We start from the raw sequence: 22,622 nt of genomic DNA, 5'->3' as shown, positions 1-22,622 counted from the left end.
AAGTCGCAGCCAGGCACAAGATTTAAAGGAAACAGCTTTGCCACCACCATTGCCCCTGTACATTCAGCTAGGAACTTTGGAGAGAGAAAGGCTGTCTTGCCAGAAAATGGTTCTACTATTAGATCAATTTGTGTGTGTTGTTCGCAAAGTCACTCTTTGGAGGAATGTCAACAGTTCAAGAGGAAGAAGCACCAGGATAAAATAATCTTTCTAAAGGAGAAAGAGCTTTGTTTTGGCTGTTTATGTGCTGGGCACATGAGTCGCAATTGTGGAAAGCGTGCGACCTGTGGGATTTGCGGTCAAACACATCCTAGTGTGCTTCATGTTGACAAGAGAGACAAAGCCAATGCATACACAGAGCGACCTAAGGAGCCTGTGAGACCTAACACCACAGCGTCTAAAGAAGCCTGTGGTCGTGTAGGGGTCGGAAGTGATCGCTGCCTCCTTTCCATCTTGCCAGTCCAAGTCAAATCCATCAAAGGGGGCAGAGTAATACAAACATATGCATTTCTGGACCCCGGCAGTTCAGCCACTTTCTGTTCGGAACATCTCATGCAAAGGCTTGGGTTGTCTGGTAAACAAACCCACTTTCTGCTACAAACCATGGGACAGGAAAGGGTCGTGCCAGCAAATTTATTGTTTGACTTGGAGGTGTCTAGTGTGGAGAGCAATGTCTTCTATAAGCTACCAGAAGTCCTCACGCAGAAGAAAATGCCTGTAAGTGCAGACAGTATTGTCTCTGAAGGAGAGTTGGCAAAATGGTCATATCTGGCAAAAGTACAGATTCCCAGCTTAGAGGCTAATGTTGACCTATTGATTGGAAGCAATGCTCCCAGGATATTGGAACCTTGGGAGGTCATAAATAGCAAAGGAGGAGGACCATATGCAATTAAGACAGTATTGGGCTGGGTCCTTAATGGCCCTTTGCAGTCTAATGACAGCAGCTTGGAAACAGAAGCTCCTTCAGTAGTTGTCAACAGGATTTCCGTGAGCCGATTTGAAGAAATGCTACACAGCCAGTACAATCATGATTTCAGCGAAAGAGCTACAGAGGAGAAAGGCCCTTCAATAGAAGACATCAGGTTCATGGAGATTATGGAAAATTCTGCAACACTTGAAGATGGTCATTACAGTTTGAAGCTGTCCTTTAAAAGGAACAATGTATCTCTGCCCAACAACTCCTCTGTGGTAAAGCAAAGGTTGCTCGGGCTGAAAAGGAGGTTCCTTAATAGCAAGCAGTTTTATGAGGAATACAAAATGAACCTCAACAGGGTGATTAGTCTGGGCTATGCAGAGCAAGTTCCAGAACAGCAGTTGGATCACAGTAGTGGTAGGGTGTGGTGTCTCCCGCACCATGGTGTATATCACCCCAGGAAGAGGAGTCTGCGGGTGGTGTTTGACTGTGGTGCGACCTTTAAGGGAACATCTTTTTAACCAGCAGCTCTTGCAAGGTCCCAATTTGACCAGTACATTGCTTGGTGTCCTGCTCAGGTTTAGGCTGGAACCTGTAGCAGTTATGGGCGACATACAAGCAATGTTCCATCAGGTCAGAGTTGCAAAGGAGGATAGAGACTTCCTGCGCTTTGTATGGTGGCCAGAGGGAGATCTCACCAAGGAAGTAGCTGAGTTTTGTATGACTGTCCATCTGTTCGGTGCAGTGTCCTCCCCGAGTTGTGCTAGCTTTGCTCTGAGAAAAACAGCAGATGACAATCAATCTGAATTTCTGGCTGAAGTTCTTCAAACAGTCAAGGAGAACTTTTATGTGGATGATTGTCTGAAGAGCATGCCCTCTGAAGAAGAAGCTGCCTCCATGGTCAAAAATTGAATTACTCTCTGTCAGGCAGGAGGATTCACTCTGATGAAATGGATTAGTAACAGCCGCACCACACTGCAGACTATTTCAGAGGAACACAGAGCTAAAGATCTGACTGAACTGAATCTGGATAGAGACAAACTTCCTCTTGAGAGAGCTCTTGGCTTGCAATGGTGCGTTGAGAGTGATTCATTCAAGTTCAAAATGGAGATCCAGCAGAAGCCAGTCACCAGGCGTGGAATGTTGTCAGTGGCTAGTTCTGTGTACGATCCTCTTGGCTTTGTCACACCTGTGGTGTTGCCTGCCAAAATCATGCTGCAAGAACTTTGCAGAGGAAATTATGGATGGGATGAGACTGTACCACAAGACATCTTGCAACGGTGGTTCAGGTGGTTGGAGGACCTGGATATGCTGTCTGAATTTAAGGTCGATCGGTGCATTAAGCCCAAGGGCTTTGGACAATCAAGACATGCTCAGCTGCATCACTTCGCAGATGCTAGTGAAACAGGATATGGAGCAGTCACATATCTCAGGATGCTGAATGATGGGAATGACATTCATGTTGCATTCCTGATGGGCAAAGCCAGAGTTACACCTTTAAAGACTGTTACTATTCCTCGCCTGGAGATGACTGCTGCTGTGCTTGCCATTCGTGTTGATCTGATGCTGAAGGCTGAGTTGAGACTCCAGTTGCAGCAGTCCATTTTTTGGACCGACAGCACTTCTGTGTTGAAGTATATAAAAAACGAGGATAAACGTTTCCATACATTTGTGGCGAACAGGGTTTCGACTATAAGAGGAGCCACTAAAACTTCACAATGGCGGTACATCAGCTCCAAGGAAAATCCAGCGGATGAGGCATCCAGAGGAGTGAGGGTTGGAGACTTCATTCATGGCAGAAGGTGGATAGAGGGTCCAAGTTTTTTGTGTAAACCAGAAGCCAACTGGACAACAAATGTGGTAGAAACTATCATAGAACCAGATGATCAGGAGGTCAAGAAGGAAGTCACAGTGAATGTTGTGTCTGTGGATGGCTCACATCTTGCCACAAACCGGTTACTGACCTGCTTCTCAAATTGGAGTAAGCTCAAGGTGGCAGTGAAGCACCATCACTGACTGTGGGTACTTGACACTGGACTTCAGGCATTTTGGCATTTCCTTCTCCCCAGTCTTCCTCCAGACTCTGGAACCTTGATTTCCGAATGACATGCAAAATTTGCTTTCATCCGAAAAAAGTACTTTGGACCACTGAGCAACAGTCCAGTGCTGCTTCTCTGTAGCCCAGGTCAGGCGCTTCTGCCGCCTAATTTTTATCATTACATTATGGAAAATAAATGAACTTTATCACAATATGCTAATTTTTTGAGAAGGACCTGTATAATGGAAAGATGCAGGAGCAAAAGATGGCAGATTTGCCAGAGGAAAGGATTCTTCCTGACAAACCACCATTTACCAACGTTGGCATTGATTATTTTGGCCCAATTACAGTGAGGAAAGGACGTGGAACAGACAAACGCTATGGCGTGATACTAACCTGCTTGGCAAGCAGAGCAATCCATCTCGAAGTGGCTGAGTCTTTGAACACTGATGCATGTATCAATGCTCTGCGACGTTTCATCTGTAGAAGAGGTCAAGTTTCTCATATTTTATCTGATAATGGAACTAACTTTATAGGAGCAGAGAGAGAACTAAGAGAGGCTCTTGCAGCTTTGGATCATGGAAAAATTCAGGGAGCTCTGCGGCAAAGGGGAGTTAAGTGGGTGGTGATGGCGCAGTGGATAAGACACATGCCTTTGGTGTGAGAGACCTGGGTTCGAATCCACTGTGAGACACCAATGTGTCCCTGAGCAAGACACTTAACCCCTAGTTGCTCCAGAGGCGTGCGACCTCTGACATATATAGCAATTTCAAGTCGCTTTGGATAAAAGCGTCAGCTAAATGAATAAATCTAAATGTAAAGTGGAGCTTTAACTTTTACTCCCAACCACATTCTTCTGATGAAAGGAAATCCATCATTGCCGCCAGGATTGTTTGAGCCACATGACTTTTATTTCAAACGCAGATGGAAGCAAGTTCAGTATATTGCTGAACTTTTTTGGAAACGTTGGGTACGGGAATATTGCTGCAAGAGAGGCAAAAATGGAATGAAATCAGGAGAAATCTAAAGCCTGGAGATATTGTTGTTATTATTGATCCTACTGCCCCACGAGGCTCTTGGCCACTGGGAAGAGTGTTGGAAGCTTCCCGGGATCAAAAGGTATTTGTGCGTTCAGTGCGTCTGCAAACAAAGTCAAGTGTCATTCAACGTCCTGTAACAAAGCTCTGCCTGTTGCTTGAGGCTGCAGGTTAAATGGGCAATTTCAGTGTTAATGTGAACTCACTGGAACTAAAATGTTGGATAATATGTTACGACAGGTTGGTAATAGCTCCTTAATTTGTTTTGTTTTGAATTGTAATGTTTGTTAACCATTCCAATTGGGGGCCGGTTGTGTAAAAGCCATTTCAATGTTTATGTCCAGGTTTGGCCAATAGGTGGCACTAGGGTCATGGCATAGCTATTGGGGCTCATCTACTTAGGAGGGTAGCTGTAATCAGGGACAGGTGTTGCCAGAGGGGAAAGGGCCAACTAGTTTTTGACCGCCACCGAGGCTGTGGTTGGATGCTTGATACTGTGACTGTGTTGGTGAAGATGGAATATTGTTCCGTTATGGAAAATGAAAACCTTGTGTAAATCCAATAAATCATATCTCTCACGACAGAGAAGAAAACAGAACTTTAACTCTTGTTGCATTACTGAATCAAAACTAAGCGACCACGGTAAGCGCGTCAACTAGCCTACTTCAACCCTCTGCATAACCCTCAGCTGTTTTAAGCTTAGGCTTAGCGGTTACAAATGCAATTATAAAAATATTGATAATAGCATATAGTTTATTAATAATACTATAATAATAGCAATAGAATAAGAATAAGAATCTTTTTGTTAAATTTCAGTTTTATTGGTCAGTAATAGCCATTATAACAGAAGTAGCTTCAGTCAAACATACAGCAGGATACAACGTTAAAATAGCCTAAATATAAAGTTATGAAACTTCACTTTGCCCTCAGCCAAAGCGATTTACCAGGGAACCATTTATAGATTAATGAGACCAAAGATCGCCCGTTAGATATACACAAGAAAGACGAATTATATCTCATGTTTAACCACTAGACTAGAGACAGCCGAGCCAGCGGCAAACGTCAGAAGCACTAGCCGAGGTACGGCTGTTCCAGGCGGGGTAGACGAGCGCTGAGCGCCCGGTGATAGCGTCTTACAACTCCGAAAACGTCAGATCAAATTTTTAAATAGGCGCTCTCTTTATAAACAAACCACATATTTGAGCTTTAAACAACTACATTGCCGACATTTCGTGACACAATAACAGTAGTATTTTTAAATTTATCCTCTGAATATTATCCTATTACTAATTAAATCATGACCAATTACAACCAAAAACAAACGTTCAGTCTTGCTTGTGAAAGGTAATTCCTCGAAAGCTGTTTTCAATTGTGTGGCGATTTGTACAGCCCCAAGCAGCGCACAAAACAGGCATTTTCTCAATTCCCGGTATGAGAGGTATGGGAAAGTTGCCATCCCCAATATGGCGGCGCCGTTAGTAGTCTTTATGAGGGAGCTTCTGTCAAAAATGATTTATGACCCTAAATATGATTTTTATGACAGTTTATGATTTATGATTATGATTTATGATTATGAAATATTTATGACAGGATGTGTAGTAGGGAGGGGGTTTTATGACCACCAGATGGTATGTGAACTTTTGACCCCGACCATGTGTTTCCGGAGTTTATGGCTATGTGTGTGTGTGTGTGTGTGTGTGTGTGTGTGTGTGTTTATGACGGGGCAATTTGCTTGGTGTGACTGAGAGGAATGTTTTTTCAGGGAAAGTTTTTATTATATCAGGATAATGTTCACAGAACGCCGAAATTATGAACATGAAGAGGTCTGACACGGATTTTCAGCTGGCACTGCATCATCCATATTGTCTGCTGGGGAGAATGAAACAAAATGAGTTTAAAGAAATAGCATTGATGACAAATAAAAGCTTATAAAATAAAACTTCATTATATATTTTAAAGCAAAGTTTTAAAACAACTCTTGAAATTAATGAGGAGGTATTTATGCGTCTATCTGGTTAGTCACAGACTCTTAAACCTTTCTGATCAGATGAAATGTCACAAAAATGAGTTTAAAGAAATAGCATTGTGCTTGAATAAAGCACATAAATAGTGATTAATTTTATTAAACATTTAAAGTAAGTTTTAACATGTGCTGAACTTAATTAGATATCCTTTATGCGTCTGAATATTGTTGCGGATTCTTAAGTCTTTCTGAGCAGATGAAATATCACAAACAGTTTTAAGAAATGAAAAGCACTGTGCTCGAATAAAATACATGAATAGTTATTAAATGAAGTAAGATGTTGAATTGACTATAAGCATTTTAATCAAATACACCCCAATATACTGTCTTAAATAAAACGGTGAATAACAGTTCATTATTTGAAACAATATGTCGAATTGACTATAAGCATTTTAATATATACATCAGTGGTATAGGGTCTTACGCAGATCAATAAAATAGTGAATAATAGTTTATATTATTTTAAATAAGATGTTAAATTATCATGTATTTTAATCTAATACAACACAATATAATACATCACAATATGCTGTTTTACACCAATAAATAAAATAGTGAATAATAGTTGATATTATATGAAATAAAGTTAAATTATCAAGTATTTTAATCTAATACACCACAAAATACTGGCTTACACAGATCAATAATAGTGGTGAATAATAGTTATATAATATTAGTTATATAATAGTAATGAATTATAGTTCACATTATTATGGTTATATAATATATAATAAGAGGTTAAATTATCCACAATATATGGTTTTACAAAGTTAAATAAAACATAAAATAGTGAAAATAGTTTGTACTATTTGAAATAAGATGCTAATTATCAGGTATATATGCATTTTAATATAATACGCACAATATACTTTCTTATACACCGATAAATAAAATAGTGAATAATAGTTGATATTATATGAAATAAGATTCTAAATTATTACGTATTTTATTCTAATACACCACGAAATACTGCCTTACATAGATAAATAAAAACATAAAATAGCGAATAATAGTTGATATATTATATTAAATAAGTTGTTAAATTACCAAGTATACACATTTTAATCTAATACAGGTTCCTAGGTTCCAATATTCTATTGCATCTTCACTTCACTGACCACTATGTTGTCTGTTGTCTGCAATATACTGACTTACATAGATAAATAAAACATATAAATTAGTGAAACATATTATTTTAAACAAACTGTTAAATTACCAAGTACACAAACTTGAATCTAATACACACGAAATACGACCTTACACAGATAAATAAAACATATAATATAGTGAATAAGAGTTCATATTATTTGAAATAAGATATTAAATTATAAAGTATAAGCATTTTAATCTAATGCACAACAATATACTGCCTTACACAGATAAATAAATATATAAAACAGTGTTTATACGAAATAAGATGACATTTTATTAAGTATTTAAAACTAGTTTTAAACGTATGTTGAAGTGTACCTACCATTGGTGAAATTAGGAGGTCTTTTTGGCTCTGGTTAAAATCACAGATCCTTGAATTTCTGAGGTGTTTGCTCTCCGTTTGCTAAATTGAAAATGAAGATCGCTTCCATCATGTCCGGGGCAAGGGTCCGCCCCTTCCTCTCCGTGTAGCTGCTATCTTATGCTAGGTAATAGCATTAGCAGTTTGTTTCAGAAAACATCAAGCAATTAAAAGATAGTGCAGCCACATGGTGTTTTACAATCAAAGACCACAACTGTCTCCAACCATAAAATCTTCTGATCTGAAGAATTCCTGTCTGGCGGGGAGACCCCAAAATGGGGCCATTTTGACACTTCACACGGACCAGGCTGTAAGATCAATATAATTAGATGTTTATACCGGCGTCTTCAGGAAAAAGTCAAAACAAAATGGTCGCAAAGTTACATATTATATAGCCTACTCTTATCCATTGATTGTGATGATAAGATAAATTGTCCTTATTTCCTGGGGAGTTGTCCCCATCCTGTTTTTCTTGACACCTCAATGACTCCTTTTGAAGAGCAGGTTTATTTTTCTAACATTTAAACTTACACATTAGAACACCCTCTGACTTTATGAATACACATAAATGACATCTTAATGATTTTCTATATTTTTGTGCATTTATTTAAAGTATGCATGCGGGCATACCATTCTGACACTAGTGATACCTTACTTCTTTGATAATATTAAAGGTTTTATGAAATATTATTTCTAATTTTTTCAGCACATGTAGTCAGAGTCACAGAAAATAATATCAGTGCAACAAATAAGGAGATTATGTTTTATTTATTTTGATCAGGTTTGTTAAAAGTATGCCTGAATGATGTTAGTTAATCTGCACTGATGATGCATTCCTTTAAATCTTAACTTTGAGAACATCAGAATTAAATGGATGTAAAATTATTATCATGTCACATGTGACATTAACATGACAGAAAAGACAGTAACACCAATGACACAACGAATCACCAATGCCACACATAAGACCATAATTAGATGAGACTAAATTGTTACATTTGGTATACAATCTAAATGAATAGCTATGAATAGTTTATCTTTAAATGGGGATTTTACTTAACAGTATCTGCTCAAAACGGAGCTTAAGACGGAGGTTCTGCCTAGTCAAAGACAGGGTAAGAAGACGGAGTTGTACAAGGCCTGGGTTATCGTCAACAAGACCAACAACTGTATTCTGACTGCAAACTGCACCTGTATGGCTGGGTATGTAACATAACACATTTATGAAATATTACATTTTATTATTATTTATCCAACCCAGTATTTGTCAGTAAGGTAATCTAACTCAATTTCACTGCTTATTTGCTGAAATCATACAGCTGCTATTGACATGTATAGCCTAATGCACCACTTACACCAATGTGTTTCATTCATTAGATAGCTAGGAATAAATCATTTTGTGCAGGTTAGGGTCATGCTGCAGCCATGCAGCTGCCCTTATGTTTAAAGTTGAGCTGTGGGTCAGGATGGGAAAGACGGAGAAGTGTTGTACTTCAGGGACAAATATGTGGCTCCACTCATCCAAGAGAGAGGTGAAGCCAGCCAGACTGAGTAAGATCAGCTTCAGAAAGCCTAAGAGGACAGACACCCAACTGCAGCCAGCCAGAGCAAAGCGTAGAAAGAACAATGTGAAAGGTAGACACAATCTGAATTTAGACAAGATCAGGCCATGTACATATAACAAGTTAACAGCAGGTATAAATGATCTATTTATAATCTTATATTTATAACTTTTTTTAAGCCATTACTATCACGTCATTCATATAAAAATGTTATAACCAGCACCAAGGTACCATTTATAACATATGTAACCAGCTGTAGTTGCAATTTGTATTAAAATAAGTTATCTAACTTATATTTTATTGTGTATTTAGAGCTGACAGATGAAGACATAGCATAATATATTTATAACCTTATATTTATAACTTTTTATTAAGCCATTACTATCACGTCATTCATATAAAAATGTTATAACCAGCACCATAACATATGTAACCAGCTGTAGTTGCAATTTGTATTAAAATAAATGTGTATTTAGAGCTGACAGATGAAGACATAGCAGATCTGAAAGTCTTGGCACCTAACGCAGCTGTGCTTACTAGCATGGACTTCAGTGACACTGATTCTGCATCCGAATCCGACACAGAGACCGGAGACCTGCCAGAGCCACTGGTAGCTCTGTATGATGTCACTCTGAGAGGCCTCTGCCCAAATAAAATACAAGAGAGAAGTGAAGATACCTTTGCAAAACTGGGGCGAGAATTAACTAACGAGCAGTGTGTGAACCTTGAGTTTACAACTAGAAACCAGTCCCAGTCTCAGGCCTGGCACACACACAGAACTGGCAGGATAACAAGCACAACCCTACATCGTGTCTGCACTGTAGAAACCGAAAAGGCAAAAACAAACCTTGTAAAACAGGTTATGCACTACAGCAATCAGGACTTGTCCCATGTCCCAGCAGTACTTTGGGGAAGAGATATGGAGGACACAGCCAGGAGACAATACACAGAAATAATGAAAACACAACATCACAACTTTGACGTGGAACTCTGTGGTCTTGTTGTGAGGTCTGACAAACCACATCTTGGGGCATCGCCGGATGGAATGGCACACTGTACCTGCTGTGGGAAAGCAGCTGTAGAGATTAAGTGTCCATACAAATACCGTGATGGTCTGATGGGCAGCAGTGAGGACACACAGTTCTGCTTAGACAAAGCACTACACCTAAAGAGGAATCATGAATACTATCATCAAGTTCAACTTCACATGTTTGTATGCAACATCCAGTACTGTGACTTCGTAGTGTGGACAAAGCAAGATGTCACTATCAATCGCATCAACAGAGATGAAGAAATGCTGCAAGCAGTCCTGCCGAAAGCTGAAGTGTTCTTCAAACAGTGTGTTTTGCCTGAGCTGTTAACGCGCCGCATGGATCCACTGATGCAAGCACCTACAGTCTGCCCACACTGTGAAAGACCAGACTTTGGGATGATGATTGACTGTGCAAAGTGCAAGAACCATTTCCACTACACATGCGCCAGAGTAAGGAGAAAGGTTGTGGAGTGGTACTGTGAACAGTGCAAAAATTAATGAGTCAGAATGAAGTGTAAATAGAAACAAATTATTTAATACACACTAGTATTTTACATCGAAGCACAATCAAAAAAAAAAAAATGTACAGCAATAATTATTACCAATATAATAATAATAAATATAATATAAAAATGTATACAGAAAATCTGATTATCTGTATTAATTGTTCTTCTATTTTATTTATGTTTTGAGTCTGCCCTTTTTTTTACTTGGCAAGGCTGCTATCACTATATCAGTTTGGTTTTGATAATACTGTTTTCTCTGACATTTTCATTTGGACTATGTTAATATGTTTGTTTTGTTTTTTTCAAATTAATTACATTTTTGTAGTTATTGTTAAAATTATTATATATATATATATATATTATATGTACATATGTATATTATTACTCATAGTCTATTAATGTAATTTACTTAATTGTTCAGTGATCCTTCTCTGTTTTGTTGCGGTCACCACCACCTAAAAAATAATAATTAAAAAAAAAAAGCTAACCACTCCAAGTTATCTTCTTGGGACTATGCATTTACAGAGGTTTGTTAATGCTCCACACACAATCACCATGTCATCTAAGAGGTCAACCTGTGTGAGTGGAATAACAGTTGTCAGAATTTTGAAGTTTTTCCATCTACCAATTACTCTTTCAATGTGTATTCTCACATTAGACAAACGCCTTGATGTGTCAACTTCTTGAGCAGAGAGCTGCTTCCTACCTTTGGTAAAGTGAGGGATCTTAAGGGTGGCACCGCGTGTGGCAAGCTCATCTCTGATGGTAAAACCACGATCTGCTAGAATCTCATCATTATGCTCTAGAAGGTCATAAAATCCAGACTCTGCTGTAATTTGTTTATCGGAAACACGCCCGCCCCAACCTGCCGACAGAAAAGTAATGGCTCCTGCAGGTGACATGCCAACTAAATATTTTACAGTGTTGTGGCTTTTATAAGTTGAGTACGTCTGGGCTCTGGAGGTTAAATTTGTGGGTCTGTTTATAAAAATTTCTGTGCAGTCAATAATGCACCTGCAACGCTTATATTTAGGTTTAAAACATTTTGGCATATTCTTTAATATTGCATACTTGCTTGGCCACTTAATGAGAGGTTTTAAAGTCGCAGACATGACAGGGAGCCAACTTTTCAAAATTTTCGAGACGTCACATTCTGTGACATTAAATCTAAAAGCAATATCCTTGTTGCTGAGTCCTAATCTTAGTTTCATTAGGGTAACTAATAGATGGTCCTCTAGGTTCATAGAGCTACGCACAACCTCTACACTGCCTTTAAGTTTCTGAATCAACCACTCAAAAATGACACTGGTCAGACCTGTGAAAAACAGAACATGCACCGCTTTGCTCTTGATAGAGCTAAAGGAAAACTGTGTTTTTCTGAGTGTTTCCTTTAGTTCCTCCTTCTCTGATTTCAGTTTGTTGATCTCTGAACGCAGGTTGACACACTCTGCAGAAAGTTGGCTGTACTTGAGTTTCAGCTCATCATGGAGAACCTTCGGGACTGTGGCTTCTGAAATACAGAGTAGATTGTTGTTGACTTCTAAAAGATGCACTGTTACTTGTTTTAGCTTAGATTTTCTCTATTATTTAATGTATATTTTCAGACAGCATGTGCTAAACGGAATCATTTTCAACTTTATTCACAACATAGTTATGCTGTATTGAAAAATGTATAAACAGGGTGACCTGATTCATCATAATAGTGACTGCCCTACATTAGTTAAAATGTTAGAAGTTCTTACCGATGAAAGGACCAGCACCAGGCTCCATTCTGCAGTCATCTGAGGACAGGCAAGCGGCAGAGGATTCGGATGCAACCTCATCTGTAACTTCTGTGGACAGGTGGATGTGATCTGTTGGTCTGTGTGTGGTTTCCTCTCTTGTTCTTTTCCTCTTAAATCTGATACTCAGAGAAGAGAGCAAGCAGTCAGGCCAAAATAGTTTAGTTGCTTGGTAGATCACAGAGGCTATCAGTTCCCCAAATGAAGTCAAGTGTAAATCACATAGAATCCCTCAAAGGACTTAACAAGAAAATGCAGACATAACAGAAACGATCTGGTCCAATAAATCCTCTTGGCAAAAATAATGTGACATTAAATTACTGGCCATAAATTCCCTGCTCTTCAATGCATGCAGAGAATGGATGGTGAGTAATGATGTGATCCCAGTGAGCAACTAAATGAGGTGAAAGTGACAATATTTACCTCTCAAGTTTTGCATCGCCTTTGTTTGCTTCACACTGGGTTGAGTAGGAAAAAACAGACGGGACAAAGTCAGGACTACTGAAGTCCATGGACACCTCTCCTGTACAAAAAAGTTAGGTCTGTTAGTGTTACAGTTAAATTTAGTCTGAGTTCGCTATAACCGCGTTATTAGCCAAATACTAAGTACATTTGCTAGATACTAGACCAGCTAGCTAACTGTCAGGTTAACTAACGTTACCTAGCAAGACAACGTAACGCAACTGAACAAAGGTAACGTTAAATTAGCTAGTAATTTAAGCTAGCTAGTCTCAAACTCATACATTGTTCGTTATTCTATTGTTAGATAAGTGTACTTAATACATCAGAGTTTTTGTTGTAAACTAAATCGAGTGATGATGTGGGTGATTTAGCGCAGCTTACCTGATATGAAGTGAGAACTGCAGAGTCGGGCGTTTTTAATTAGGTTGTCGTTCCAGTCGATTCTTCTGAGGGCTTGTAACCAAAGACGTCTGCGGTTGGCGTTAAAAGGAGTGTGAGTTGATGGTATTCGGTAAAACCTCAGACCTTTGTTTACAGATTTTCGATTCTGGCAACCCACTGCACAACACGACATTTTCCCGGGTTTGTTTCAGCGGCCAGCTTCTGCATCCGACATGCGCAGTTGCACCTGGGTGACGTCAGTGTGACGTAGTGTGATAATTCCCCTATTAGCTTTCTCATTCAAACACAATACATTGCGTTAATCTGACTTGAAACAGTTGCGTTTGACTTAACTCAATATTTTCATGTTTCAGTTAAGTAGACTGTAGACAGTAGACTGTTAAATTGTTCAGTTTACTTACGTTAATCCAACACGATTCTTTTCAACCTTTTTACTTAAGCCATTTGAGATTACATAAATTAGTTTAGTTGAGTTAAAATAGTAATATAGAAAACTAGGACCAGGATTTTCCCCTTCCCATCATGCTGGATAGGGGTGTACATTTTGAAATAAAACGTTATTTATGGGTGTTTTTTCATCAAGATAAAAAATTGGCTACTTGTTAATTTTTATATTAAAAGAGTTTCTGATATGTTAGTGTTTTTGGAGATTACAATTGTGGTAAAGTGTAGACTGTGGTGAGGACGTGCTAACAATAATTAAAGTGGTTTTAATAATAATAAAAACAACTACTTTGGGCATGCCTTGGATGTAACAAAACCATCTTCTAGCAATTGCCTAACAATAAGAGTCTTTACTGCGGAAAGATTTTGTAAAAGGTTATCTTATTAGATAATATTTGTAAAGGTTATAAAATTGTTGAACACAATCACTAAATAACCGAATCAATTAAACAAATGGATTATTTGTTTTGATATTAATTTTGAGATTATCGAACTTAATAGTTTTGGACAAAATTAAGAATGTTAACCTGCTTCCACTAAATGGCATTGCATTAATCTTATGTAAGAAACTTAAGTTTACTGAACTGAATAAACAATGTTAATAAATGCGACATAACCCAGTTACGTAGAACCTGTTGACATAAAAAGTTAAGTAAATCCACCATATATTTTAGATTTTCCAACAAAATTTTGATTAAACATTACAAGGTCAAACATATGCAGGGTGAATTGTTCTCAATAGATTCGTAGCGTGCATTTAGAAAGGATAGTTAGGATGCAATTTCTTTTTTTGCAGACTTTAAGTTAACTTTAACCAAAGATTAAAATGTTCAGTCCCTGTAGCGTTTATTATACTCTATAGTGAAATTAAAACACAATGTACCGATTGTATATAACCCTAAACGTCGACTTTTAAAAAGTAGTTTAAATTCTGAATAAACATATTACGTCAGTAAGATTCTTTGAAAATTGGATCATATAGCAAGAAACTCTGCGATAATGTCGAGTAACACGAGAACAGATGCAAAACTCTATACGTTACAATATCATTCTACCAATAGTGGTTTTGCTGTAACACAATGGTCTTTTCGATACATGTTGACACTTACCGATGCTTAAACAGCTTGTCTATTGTTGAAAAGATGTTGTGTGACACATATGGATTTAATACCCTGCGTTCGTAGTTATTAAATCACGCAAATTCATGTGAATACTGTCGTATATGAATAAAAGGCTAGAAGACCTGGAGTTCACTAACATGACATAGGAAACAGATATCCATGGGGCAAGTGTAAAGAAAAACACCACACAAGCATTACAATAAGAATACTGCTGTTAAGCATGATACCGTGGTAAAAGTTTCAAACAGACTGTTTTAGAAAAATGAGAACAAAATCAAAGAAACATATCTTAATTTTTACAAATGTAAATATTTATTTGTGAGATTGAGCTATATTAAACAAATTTGGTATTCACTGATGATGGACACAAACTGTTTTTCTTAAAGAAAGCCCCGATTGTGAAGACAAACATGACAAATTGTGTGCCTGTGACACCTTGACTCATAATGTGTATAGCTAATCGATAGGTTTGTTTTAAGTGTAACAGTTGTATATACAGTATGTTACAGAAAAACATCAAGCCTCACTTTTGATGTCGGGCCTATTATGTGTCTTGTGACCTCTTCGTAGACAGACCTAAAATAATATCAGTTTAAATTTTGTAATTTTCTTATGCTGTATTTGTTCATTAATTACTATATGAACATCCTTGACACTGCTCAAAGAGTAGTCTTTGTCAAAACTGTACAAAGAAACAAGATGTATACAGCGTCATCCGCTAGTGGGGGAAAATAACATAGAATCATGGTTACAAACTTTTTCAGTAAATCGGGAGAATGGGTTTCTGTATTTGTTTTAAATGGCTCATGTTGTATTTACTTTTTTTATTTTTTTATTTTATGTTTTGACTTTTTTTTTTTAGAAACTCTAGAATTTGCTTTTTTTGCAATTTTATCTGCAGGTTTTACCGAAGTGTGGAACTTTGTTTTGCAACCTCATGCTTTAATGAATATGCATCTCTCAGGGCAATAGTCAGATGTGACTCTACCGTATAGTTTAAGTGTAAAACAGCATGCACTTACTTTTTGTGTTAATACTGTGTGTGATGTTCCACATCATAGATAGAGGGAAAGTTGACCTAAACAAAGTATCAGCTTAGTCAAATATTCTCAAACAGAAAGACAATTACTTAAATGAATTGTCATTTATTCCTATAAAACGCAGAATGTTGACAGAAAAGTCTTCACCTAAAACACATACAGTCCAACATACATAATGTGAAACAGTATCATCTGCTGTCTGAACAAGATGACTAAATCTATCGGTGTAATAAAAAAGAGCTTTTCAACCCTCTATTCTTATACCCCGTACACACTGTTGTAGTAAATTGAGCACGCGTGATTGTTGCATAAAGATTATGCTTGAATTTTATCCATAGCCTTTGCAAGGGACGGGTAACGTTAGTCCTCAGATGTGATTGCATTACAATAATGTGGTACAGGCGCTCTTAACAAATCTGTCAGAATCTATTTACATATTGTAAATGTTTACTACATCTATGGAAGGATCTGGAAGTGTTTTGTTCATTATCGTTTTATGTCGACTTAAACTATTTGTATTGTTTTTAATTAATTCGTCTTTGCATAAAAATACTTCTTGATGTTAAACACCACGGGATATAATTTAAAATGTATGTTTGTCAAAAGAAAAATCATCTGTATTTAAACACCGCTTTTCTCAAAACATTGTGTCAGACGTATTTGCTATCATTATGCTCTTGTTCAAAAGAACCAATGGCTTTGTGAAAGTACACATCTTGTCTCTGAAAATGTGTGCAAATTTCTAAAAGATACAACATACCCCTTTAGAACTTGAAGAACTAAAATGGGTGATTTTCACATATTTTGTTTTGACTGTAAATGTATAAACCATTGTGCTATCTTCAAGTGCTAGGAATTATCTTTTCAGAAAAAGATGACTTTCAATAAATTACAGTTATTGGCCATTAGTCTGTGTGTGTGTGTGTGCGGTGTGTTTGTAAATGTATAAAATTGTTTAATTTAAATAGACAAATGATAGAAACTTGAATAAATTACTGATTTTATTGAGAAAAAAATCGTAATAAATAAATAAAACTAACACGTTTAAGTTGAAAATTAACTATAATGCACATATACAAGTATTTTTGTGCGTGACATGGAGTTGCATAGTTTTCATTTAGGATACTTTTTTCATACGCGACGCACTCATATACAAATAGCCTACGTATACATAACTTTACATACACCGCATGCTAAGATACTTGAAAGAGTATTCGGCCATCCACCTCCCAAGTTTCCTAAAAAATCATCCCAAACACCTCACCTGTTGTCTACCGCTTGAATCACTATGTTTTTGTTCGTTCTTTCTTTTATTATTTACGCTGTCCAAAACACCCTGGGTGCTTCTCATTTCTTATTTGTGCATCCTCGTTTCCTTTCCTCGTTTCCTATCCTCGCGTCTCAGCTCCACCCCCTGTAGGACGCGAGGGAAGGCTGCAAGGAAAAAAAATGAGGACGGAGGAATCGAATGAAAGCTTTTTTATACATTGGAATACTTGATCACTCGAGCGTCACTTCACTGCGTCATCAGCAGTGCTCAAAGGATCTGCCCTTATGTTGTTAAAGTTTGTTTATTTAAGAAATTCATAATAAATAATAATACAGCAAGATACCTTGTTGAAATTTGTGAGTTGTGTGGTTTATGTAAACTACAAAAGTAAAGTATAAATTCAAATGATTGTGACAGATGTGAAGGGGGAGGAGAATTGATAGTGCGTCATGTTTAGTCGATAAAACTCTTCCGCAAAGGGTACACCTGTGTATCCTCGCTCATAGCTCCTCTGGAAGCCTCCTCACTCCTCGATCCTCGACTCCTCGCGGTGCAATCAGAGAATTGAGATGTCCTTCAAGATGGCTGAGCTCGATTGGTTTCCGGGTCATAGGATGGAGGACGGAGGAGCGAGGAGACGAGGAGGGATATTGAGAAGCACCCCCTGTCCTGTTGCGCTCCGTATCTCTCTGTTCAACATTCAAATCCTTCCGCGACCCCGCTCTGCCAGAAAGCTGGCGTCATTTGCTGGCGGAAAGCCTGAAATTACCGTAATAAGCCGTATATTGTCGAATGCATCCATTTGAAATGTTTTGATAGTGGAAAAGGCTAAACCGTTACGGTAGCAGGAATACTGCTTGCTGTTGTGTGTCGATGGACAAAATACTGCTTACATATCTTTGTATAAATTCCCAGCCGGCACACGACCGACCTTCAACGTTGAAATATGGTCGAAATAATGTCAGTTGTTGTTTCAACGTTGAAACAACGTTGATATAACGTTTAATGCTAAATGGTTGAAAACCAACCGGTACATGACCAACCTTCAACGTTGAAATATGGTTGAAATAATGACAGTTGTTGTTTCAACGTTGAAACAACGTTGAAATAACGTTTAATGCTAAATGGTTGAAAAAGGTTAACAAAAACACTTCTAAATCAACGTTGAAATTTTTACAAGATCTGTACGTTGAAACAACGTAATGTTTTCAACAACATACAACAGAAATATCTGCCTTTTAACGTATCATTATGATAATTAATTAGCATTTAATGATTTTTTGATCATAACAGCTCTTCAGTGTATATGTTAAAATATAATTATTATCATTATTAACAATACTAGTTTCACTTTCAAGAGAGCAGTGCAGCAGAAACATTATGCTTTATGTGAATTTGTGTGAATTTACAATTTTGTCTGCATTCCTAACATTACATTATTACATTTGTATTCATACACTGTCATGTCATTTGACCAATTAATTAAATAATAATACAGACTGCAAATAAAACTTAACTTACAAATGACTATGAAAGGGTGTGTTATATAAGGCTAAGTTTTTTTATTCATAGCAGTAGCATTATTTGGCTCTTTAGATACATTTTCAAGATTTTCTATAGTTTTGTATAAGAGGATGCATGTTATTTTGCTATGTCCCAGGCACTGCTCATCAAATTTGAATGAGAGTAAAATAGTCAAATCATATTTATTTTTTATTTATTTTTTTCCTATTAATATTTTGTTTAATAAGATATTACTCAAATTGAGTGTATTGATCAGTTTATAATAAAAACAATATTTTTATTTAATAAAAAAGAAGAGTTTGTCCATGTCCCTTAAATGGTTGTCCACCCTGTCGTATTGTGGAATCTGCCCCTTTAAGAATAGGCCACACCCATTAGTGACATCAGGACAACAGATTTTTGTATCTCTTCAGTGGCGGGAAATTCAACTGCTGAGGTGAGCAGCTGCTGATTTTACAACTAACAAATTTTCTTCATATGAGTTTGCTTACTTGTTTTGCCAAAGCTTAACATGTCCACCCTGTCGGCATAAAATATACTGGAAGTGATTCAAATACAATCATTTACAAATATGTACGTTTTAATATACCAAATTCTCTTAAACAACCAGACTAACTATTTACCTAGTGACAGTTTGTTGTTAGCTAATATGCTAATTGAAGCTCAAAATGTCCACCCTGTCGTTGTTCCAAAATGTCCACCCTGTCGGCCACTTAGACTCGATAGGGTGGACATACACATGACAGGGTGGACATAGCATTCCTTTGTAGTTAATATTGCAATTTATAGAAATCTTATATTACATTTTATGGAAACATTTAATATAATATAACAAGATAATATTTTGTTATATAAAAAAACAAAATCATTGCTGTTCTCAGGACATGCCTCTGAGTGCGGCAGAAAGTGCACGGCAATACAGAAAACGCCGGGATGCAAACCCTGAACAAAGAGATGCGTACCTTAAGAAAGAAAGGGATAGATGGAGGAAAGATAGAGATACAGGGAAGAAGAAAGTTATTAATGACCTCACAGAGAGAGGAAAACGTTTACAAAGGAAAAAATGGAAGGAGGCAAAGAAAGCTGCCAGAGCAAAAGCCAGGACAATAGTGGAGTTGCAGACTCCAACTCCAGAACCACTGGAGCTGGACTGTCCACCACAGCTAGGTCCCTCAAGGTTAGTATAAATGTAGTATGGGAATAATATAAAAGAAACATAACTCTTAGCCAAATAATGTATTAATTATAGTCACCTAATACCTATTATATAGCTTCCCTGGTTATAGTTGAATCATTTAGTTAGGGATGAAATAGGCCTAATCAACAGTGATTGGCCTAAAAACCTAACAGTAATTTATGTATTCTAGGCAACACATTCAAGGAAAAAGGATTCGAGAAAGTAGAAAGAAGAAAATTATGAAAGAAATGAAAGAGTTGAAAGCAAAACTGGCAAAGGAGAAGAGAAAAGGAGAAAAATACAAAAAGAGGTACCAGAGAATGAAGAGACAAGAACCCTCAGTGTCTCCTCACTCAAAAGTCAGGGAATTGGTAAGAGGCCAAAACGTTAGGTCACCCAATAAGAGAGCCCTGCTATTTCACACCACCCTGGTTGAGAACATCAGGCAAAAATACAGAAACGCAAAAACTGAAAGAGAAAGACAACTGATTGCCAGGGTGACTTCTGGACGTATTTTAAATAAGTACAAACTCCAGAAGTACACACAAATGGCATTTGGCTACTCCAAAAAAAGAAATTCAACCCTCAGTGTGGATCTTTGTGCAACCGTGAAGAGAAAAGAAAGTAGTGCAGCTCTGGAGATCAAGAGGAAAGTGAGGGCTTTTTATCTCCGTGATGATGTTAGCTGTATGACACCAGGCTGTAAACAAACAATCACACGACAAAAGAAAAAAATGCAAAAAAGATTACTCACAGACACATTGAAAATTCTACACAGAAAATTTTTGTCTGAGGAGCATGGCCAACTGTCATACAGCACGTTTTGCCGGTTTAGGCCATTTTGGGTTGTTACACCCACAGAGGCTGACCGCAACACGTGTTTGTGCAAAACACATGAGAACACACAACTCATGGCAAATGTCCTCCACAGTCGTGGTATATTGTCTACCAAAAGTATAGAAGATATGGCAGATTCAATTGTGTGTGCTTCAAAGAGAAAGGAATGTGCTTACAGTGAGTGTAGGGAGTGCCTCCTCAATGCATATCAAACCATTAAACAACCTGGGGAAGCAGAGGTTTGTGTAGCCCAATGGACTACAGAAAGGATCCATAGAGAAGACAAATCCTCCATGATTACAGTCAAAAGAGATCTCGTAACAACCGAGTCTGACCTGGTTAGCCAATTTCAAGAAAGGCTCAGCAGATTTAAGCAACACATCTTCAACATCAGATGGCAATACGCAGCCTACAGGCAAATCAGGGAGACCCTAAAAACAGATGAGTGCATGCTGCACATTGATTTTAGTGAAAATTACTTGTGCAAATACAGCCAAGAAATTCAAGCAGTCCACTTTGGAGGATCGCACCAACAGGCAACTCTCCATACAGGCGTACTTTACACTGCTGAAGACCAGTCACCTCTCGCCTTCTGCTCCATTTCTCCAAGTCGACGACATGACCCTACAGCTATTTGGGCCCACCTTGACCCAGTACTTGGTATGATAAGGCAAAGGTTCCCTGAAGTTAAAAAACTTCACTTCTTCAGTGACGGGCCAGCCACTCAATATCGGCAGAAAGGGAATTTCTACCTACTTTCCACAGAACCATATAAACTAGGGTTTGAAAATATCAACTGGAATTACTTTGAGGCAGGACACGGCAAGGGGGCACCAGATGGTGTTGGTGGGGCACTGAAGAGATCAGCAGACAGAGCCATCAAACATGGAGAGGACATCCCAAATGCCTTAATCCTGTATGAAAGACTGAAATCAAACAACTCTTCAGTGGAGTTATTTTACATCAGTGAAGATGATGTTGAATCAAAGCCAGAGGTAAGAAAATAACCTTATGTATACCTTACTTTTTTACAATTACCAACATATATATACATGTACTTATTCAAACGTATCTGCTGAAAGAAAATTCAGAGTATGTATACATACAAAATTAATAGTGGATAAAATGAACAGAGCCAGGATTCAAAGTATTGGTTGTAGAACAGCTTAGATGGTATATACATCATACATACAACATTATTGTTAAAAGTATTATGTCATTGAATTCTCAAGTTCATTCCATCTCTCTTCTCATCAGATACCTGCCATTGCTCCAATAAAAGGAACAATGAGGGTGCATCAGGTGCTAAGTGTTTCACCAGGCAAACTGAAATACCGGGACATCACATGTCTCTGCAAGAGAGAGGCAGGTATGTTGGATTGTCCCTGTTACCAGTTAATGGAGGCAACTGTAAGTAAAGAACATAACCATGCCCCTGCATTTGATGGCACAACTGAAACCAGATGGCGTCCACAATTCATTGAGGCGAAACACATTGGAGAATGGTGTGTGGTGAATTATGACCATGAAGCCTATCCTGGCATTATCATTAAAGTGGAGGAGCACAACATTATGGTTAAGTGCATGCACCGGAATGGGATAAATAAGTTCTTCTGGCCTAGTCCCAGAGAAGATATTACCTGGTATGCAGACCAACAGATTCTCTGTCTGATTACAGAGCCACAGGGTCTCAATAAACGCTCTGTACAGATAGACAAGGCTTCATGGAGGTATATCGAAGAGCAGTTTAGATGAGCGGAGTTTAGATGAACAGGAATCTATTCTTTAAAATGACTTATTGTTCGTGTTATTGTTTGTTAATGTATATCCAGATTTCTTTTCAGAAGTGTGTTTCTCTGTTATGTGGTGTTTACATTAGGTTTTTAGTTAATGTAAAACCCAATAGAACCACACTGGAATACATTCAGGCAAGGGTCAA

General features: G+C 37.7%; 2 protein-coding genes across 2 annotated transcripts; one reads left to right on the top strand and one right to left on the bottom strand.

Annotated features, from left to right (window-relative positions):
• The first annotated feature begins 8,832 nt into the window (after positions 1 to 8,832).
• On the top strand, positions 8,833 to 10,707 carry LOC130069401 (uncharacterized). The gene is made up of 2 exons (XM_056233267.1): positions 8,833 to 9,159; positions 9,563 to 10,707. Exons 1-2 carry the CDS (start codon positions 8,964 to 8,966, stop codon positions 10,615 to 10,617), a joined length of 1,251 nt encoding a protein of 416 aa, XP_056089242.1. The 5' UTR covers positions 8,833 to 8,963; the 3' UTR covers positions 10,618 to 10,707.
• Positions 10,708 to 11,042: 335 nt separating this feature from the next.
• Positions 11,043 to 13,465, bottom strand: LOC130069394 (uncharacterized). The gene is made up of 6 exons (XM_056233255.1): positions 13,250 to 13,465; positions 12,830 to 12,929; positions 12,368 to 12,525; positions 11,752 to 12,135; positions 11,332 to 11,490; positions 11,043 to 11,080 (listed from the first exon to the last, which is right to left on the bottom strand). The coding sequence occupies exons 1-6, from the start codon at positions 13,440 to 13,442 to the stop codon at positions 11,043 to 11,045; spliced, it is 1,032 nt and encodes a 343-aa protein (XP_056089230.1). The 5' UTR covers positions 13,443 to 13,465.
• Between the last annotated feature and the right edge of the window lie 9,157 nt (positions 13,466 to 22,622).

The sequence above is a fragment of the Rhinichthys klamathensis genome, unplaced genomic scaffold, assembly GCF_029890125.1.
Source record: "Rhinichthys klamathensis goyatoka isolate OS25496 unplaced genomic scaffold, OSU_Roscu_1.1 h1tg000365l_1, whole genome shotgun sequence".
NCBI lineage: Eukaryota > Metazoa > Chordata > Actinopteri > Cypriniformes > Leuciscidae > Rhinichthys > Rhinichthys klamathensis.
Note: the sequence above shows the minus strand (reverse complement) of the source record. Positions and strands in the feature narration are given on the sequence as shown.

Bases quoted from the DNA above. Each gene is read 5' to 3' on its own strand.
- LOC130069401 (XM_056233267.1), top strand. From the start codon at position 8,964: ATGTTTAAAGTTGAGCTGTGGGTCAGGATGGGAAAGACGGAGAAGTGT. The intron at 9,160-9,562 runs GTAGACACAATC...ATGTGTATTTAG, and splicing joins TAGAAAGAACAATGTGAAAG to AGCTGACAGATGAAGACATA.
- LOC130069394 (XM_056233255.1), bottom strand. From the start codon at position 13,442: ATGTCGTGTTGTGCAGTGGGTTGCCAGAATCGAAAATCTGTAAACAAA. The intron at 12,526-12,829 runs GTAAATATTGTC...TCTGAGTATCAG, and splicing joins GGCGATGCAAAACTTGAGAG to ATTTAAGAGGAAAAGAACAA. The intron at 12,136-12,367 runs GTAAGAACTTCT...TCTGTATTTCAG, and splicing joins TGGTGCTGGTCCTTTCATCG to AAGCCACAGTCCCGAAGGTT.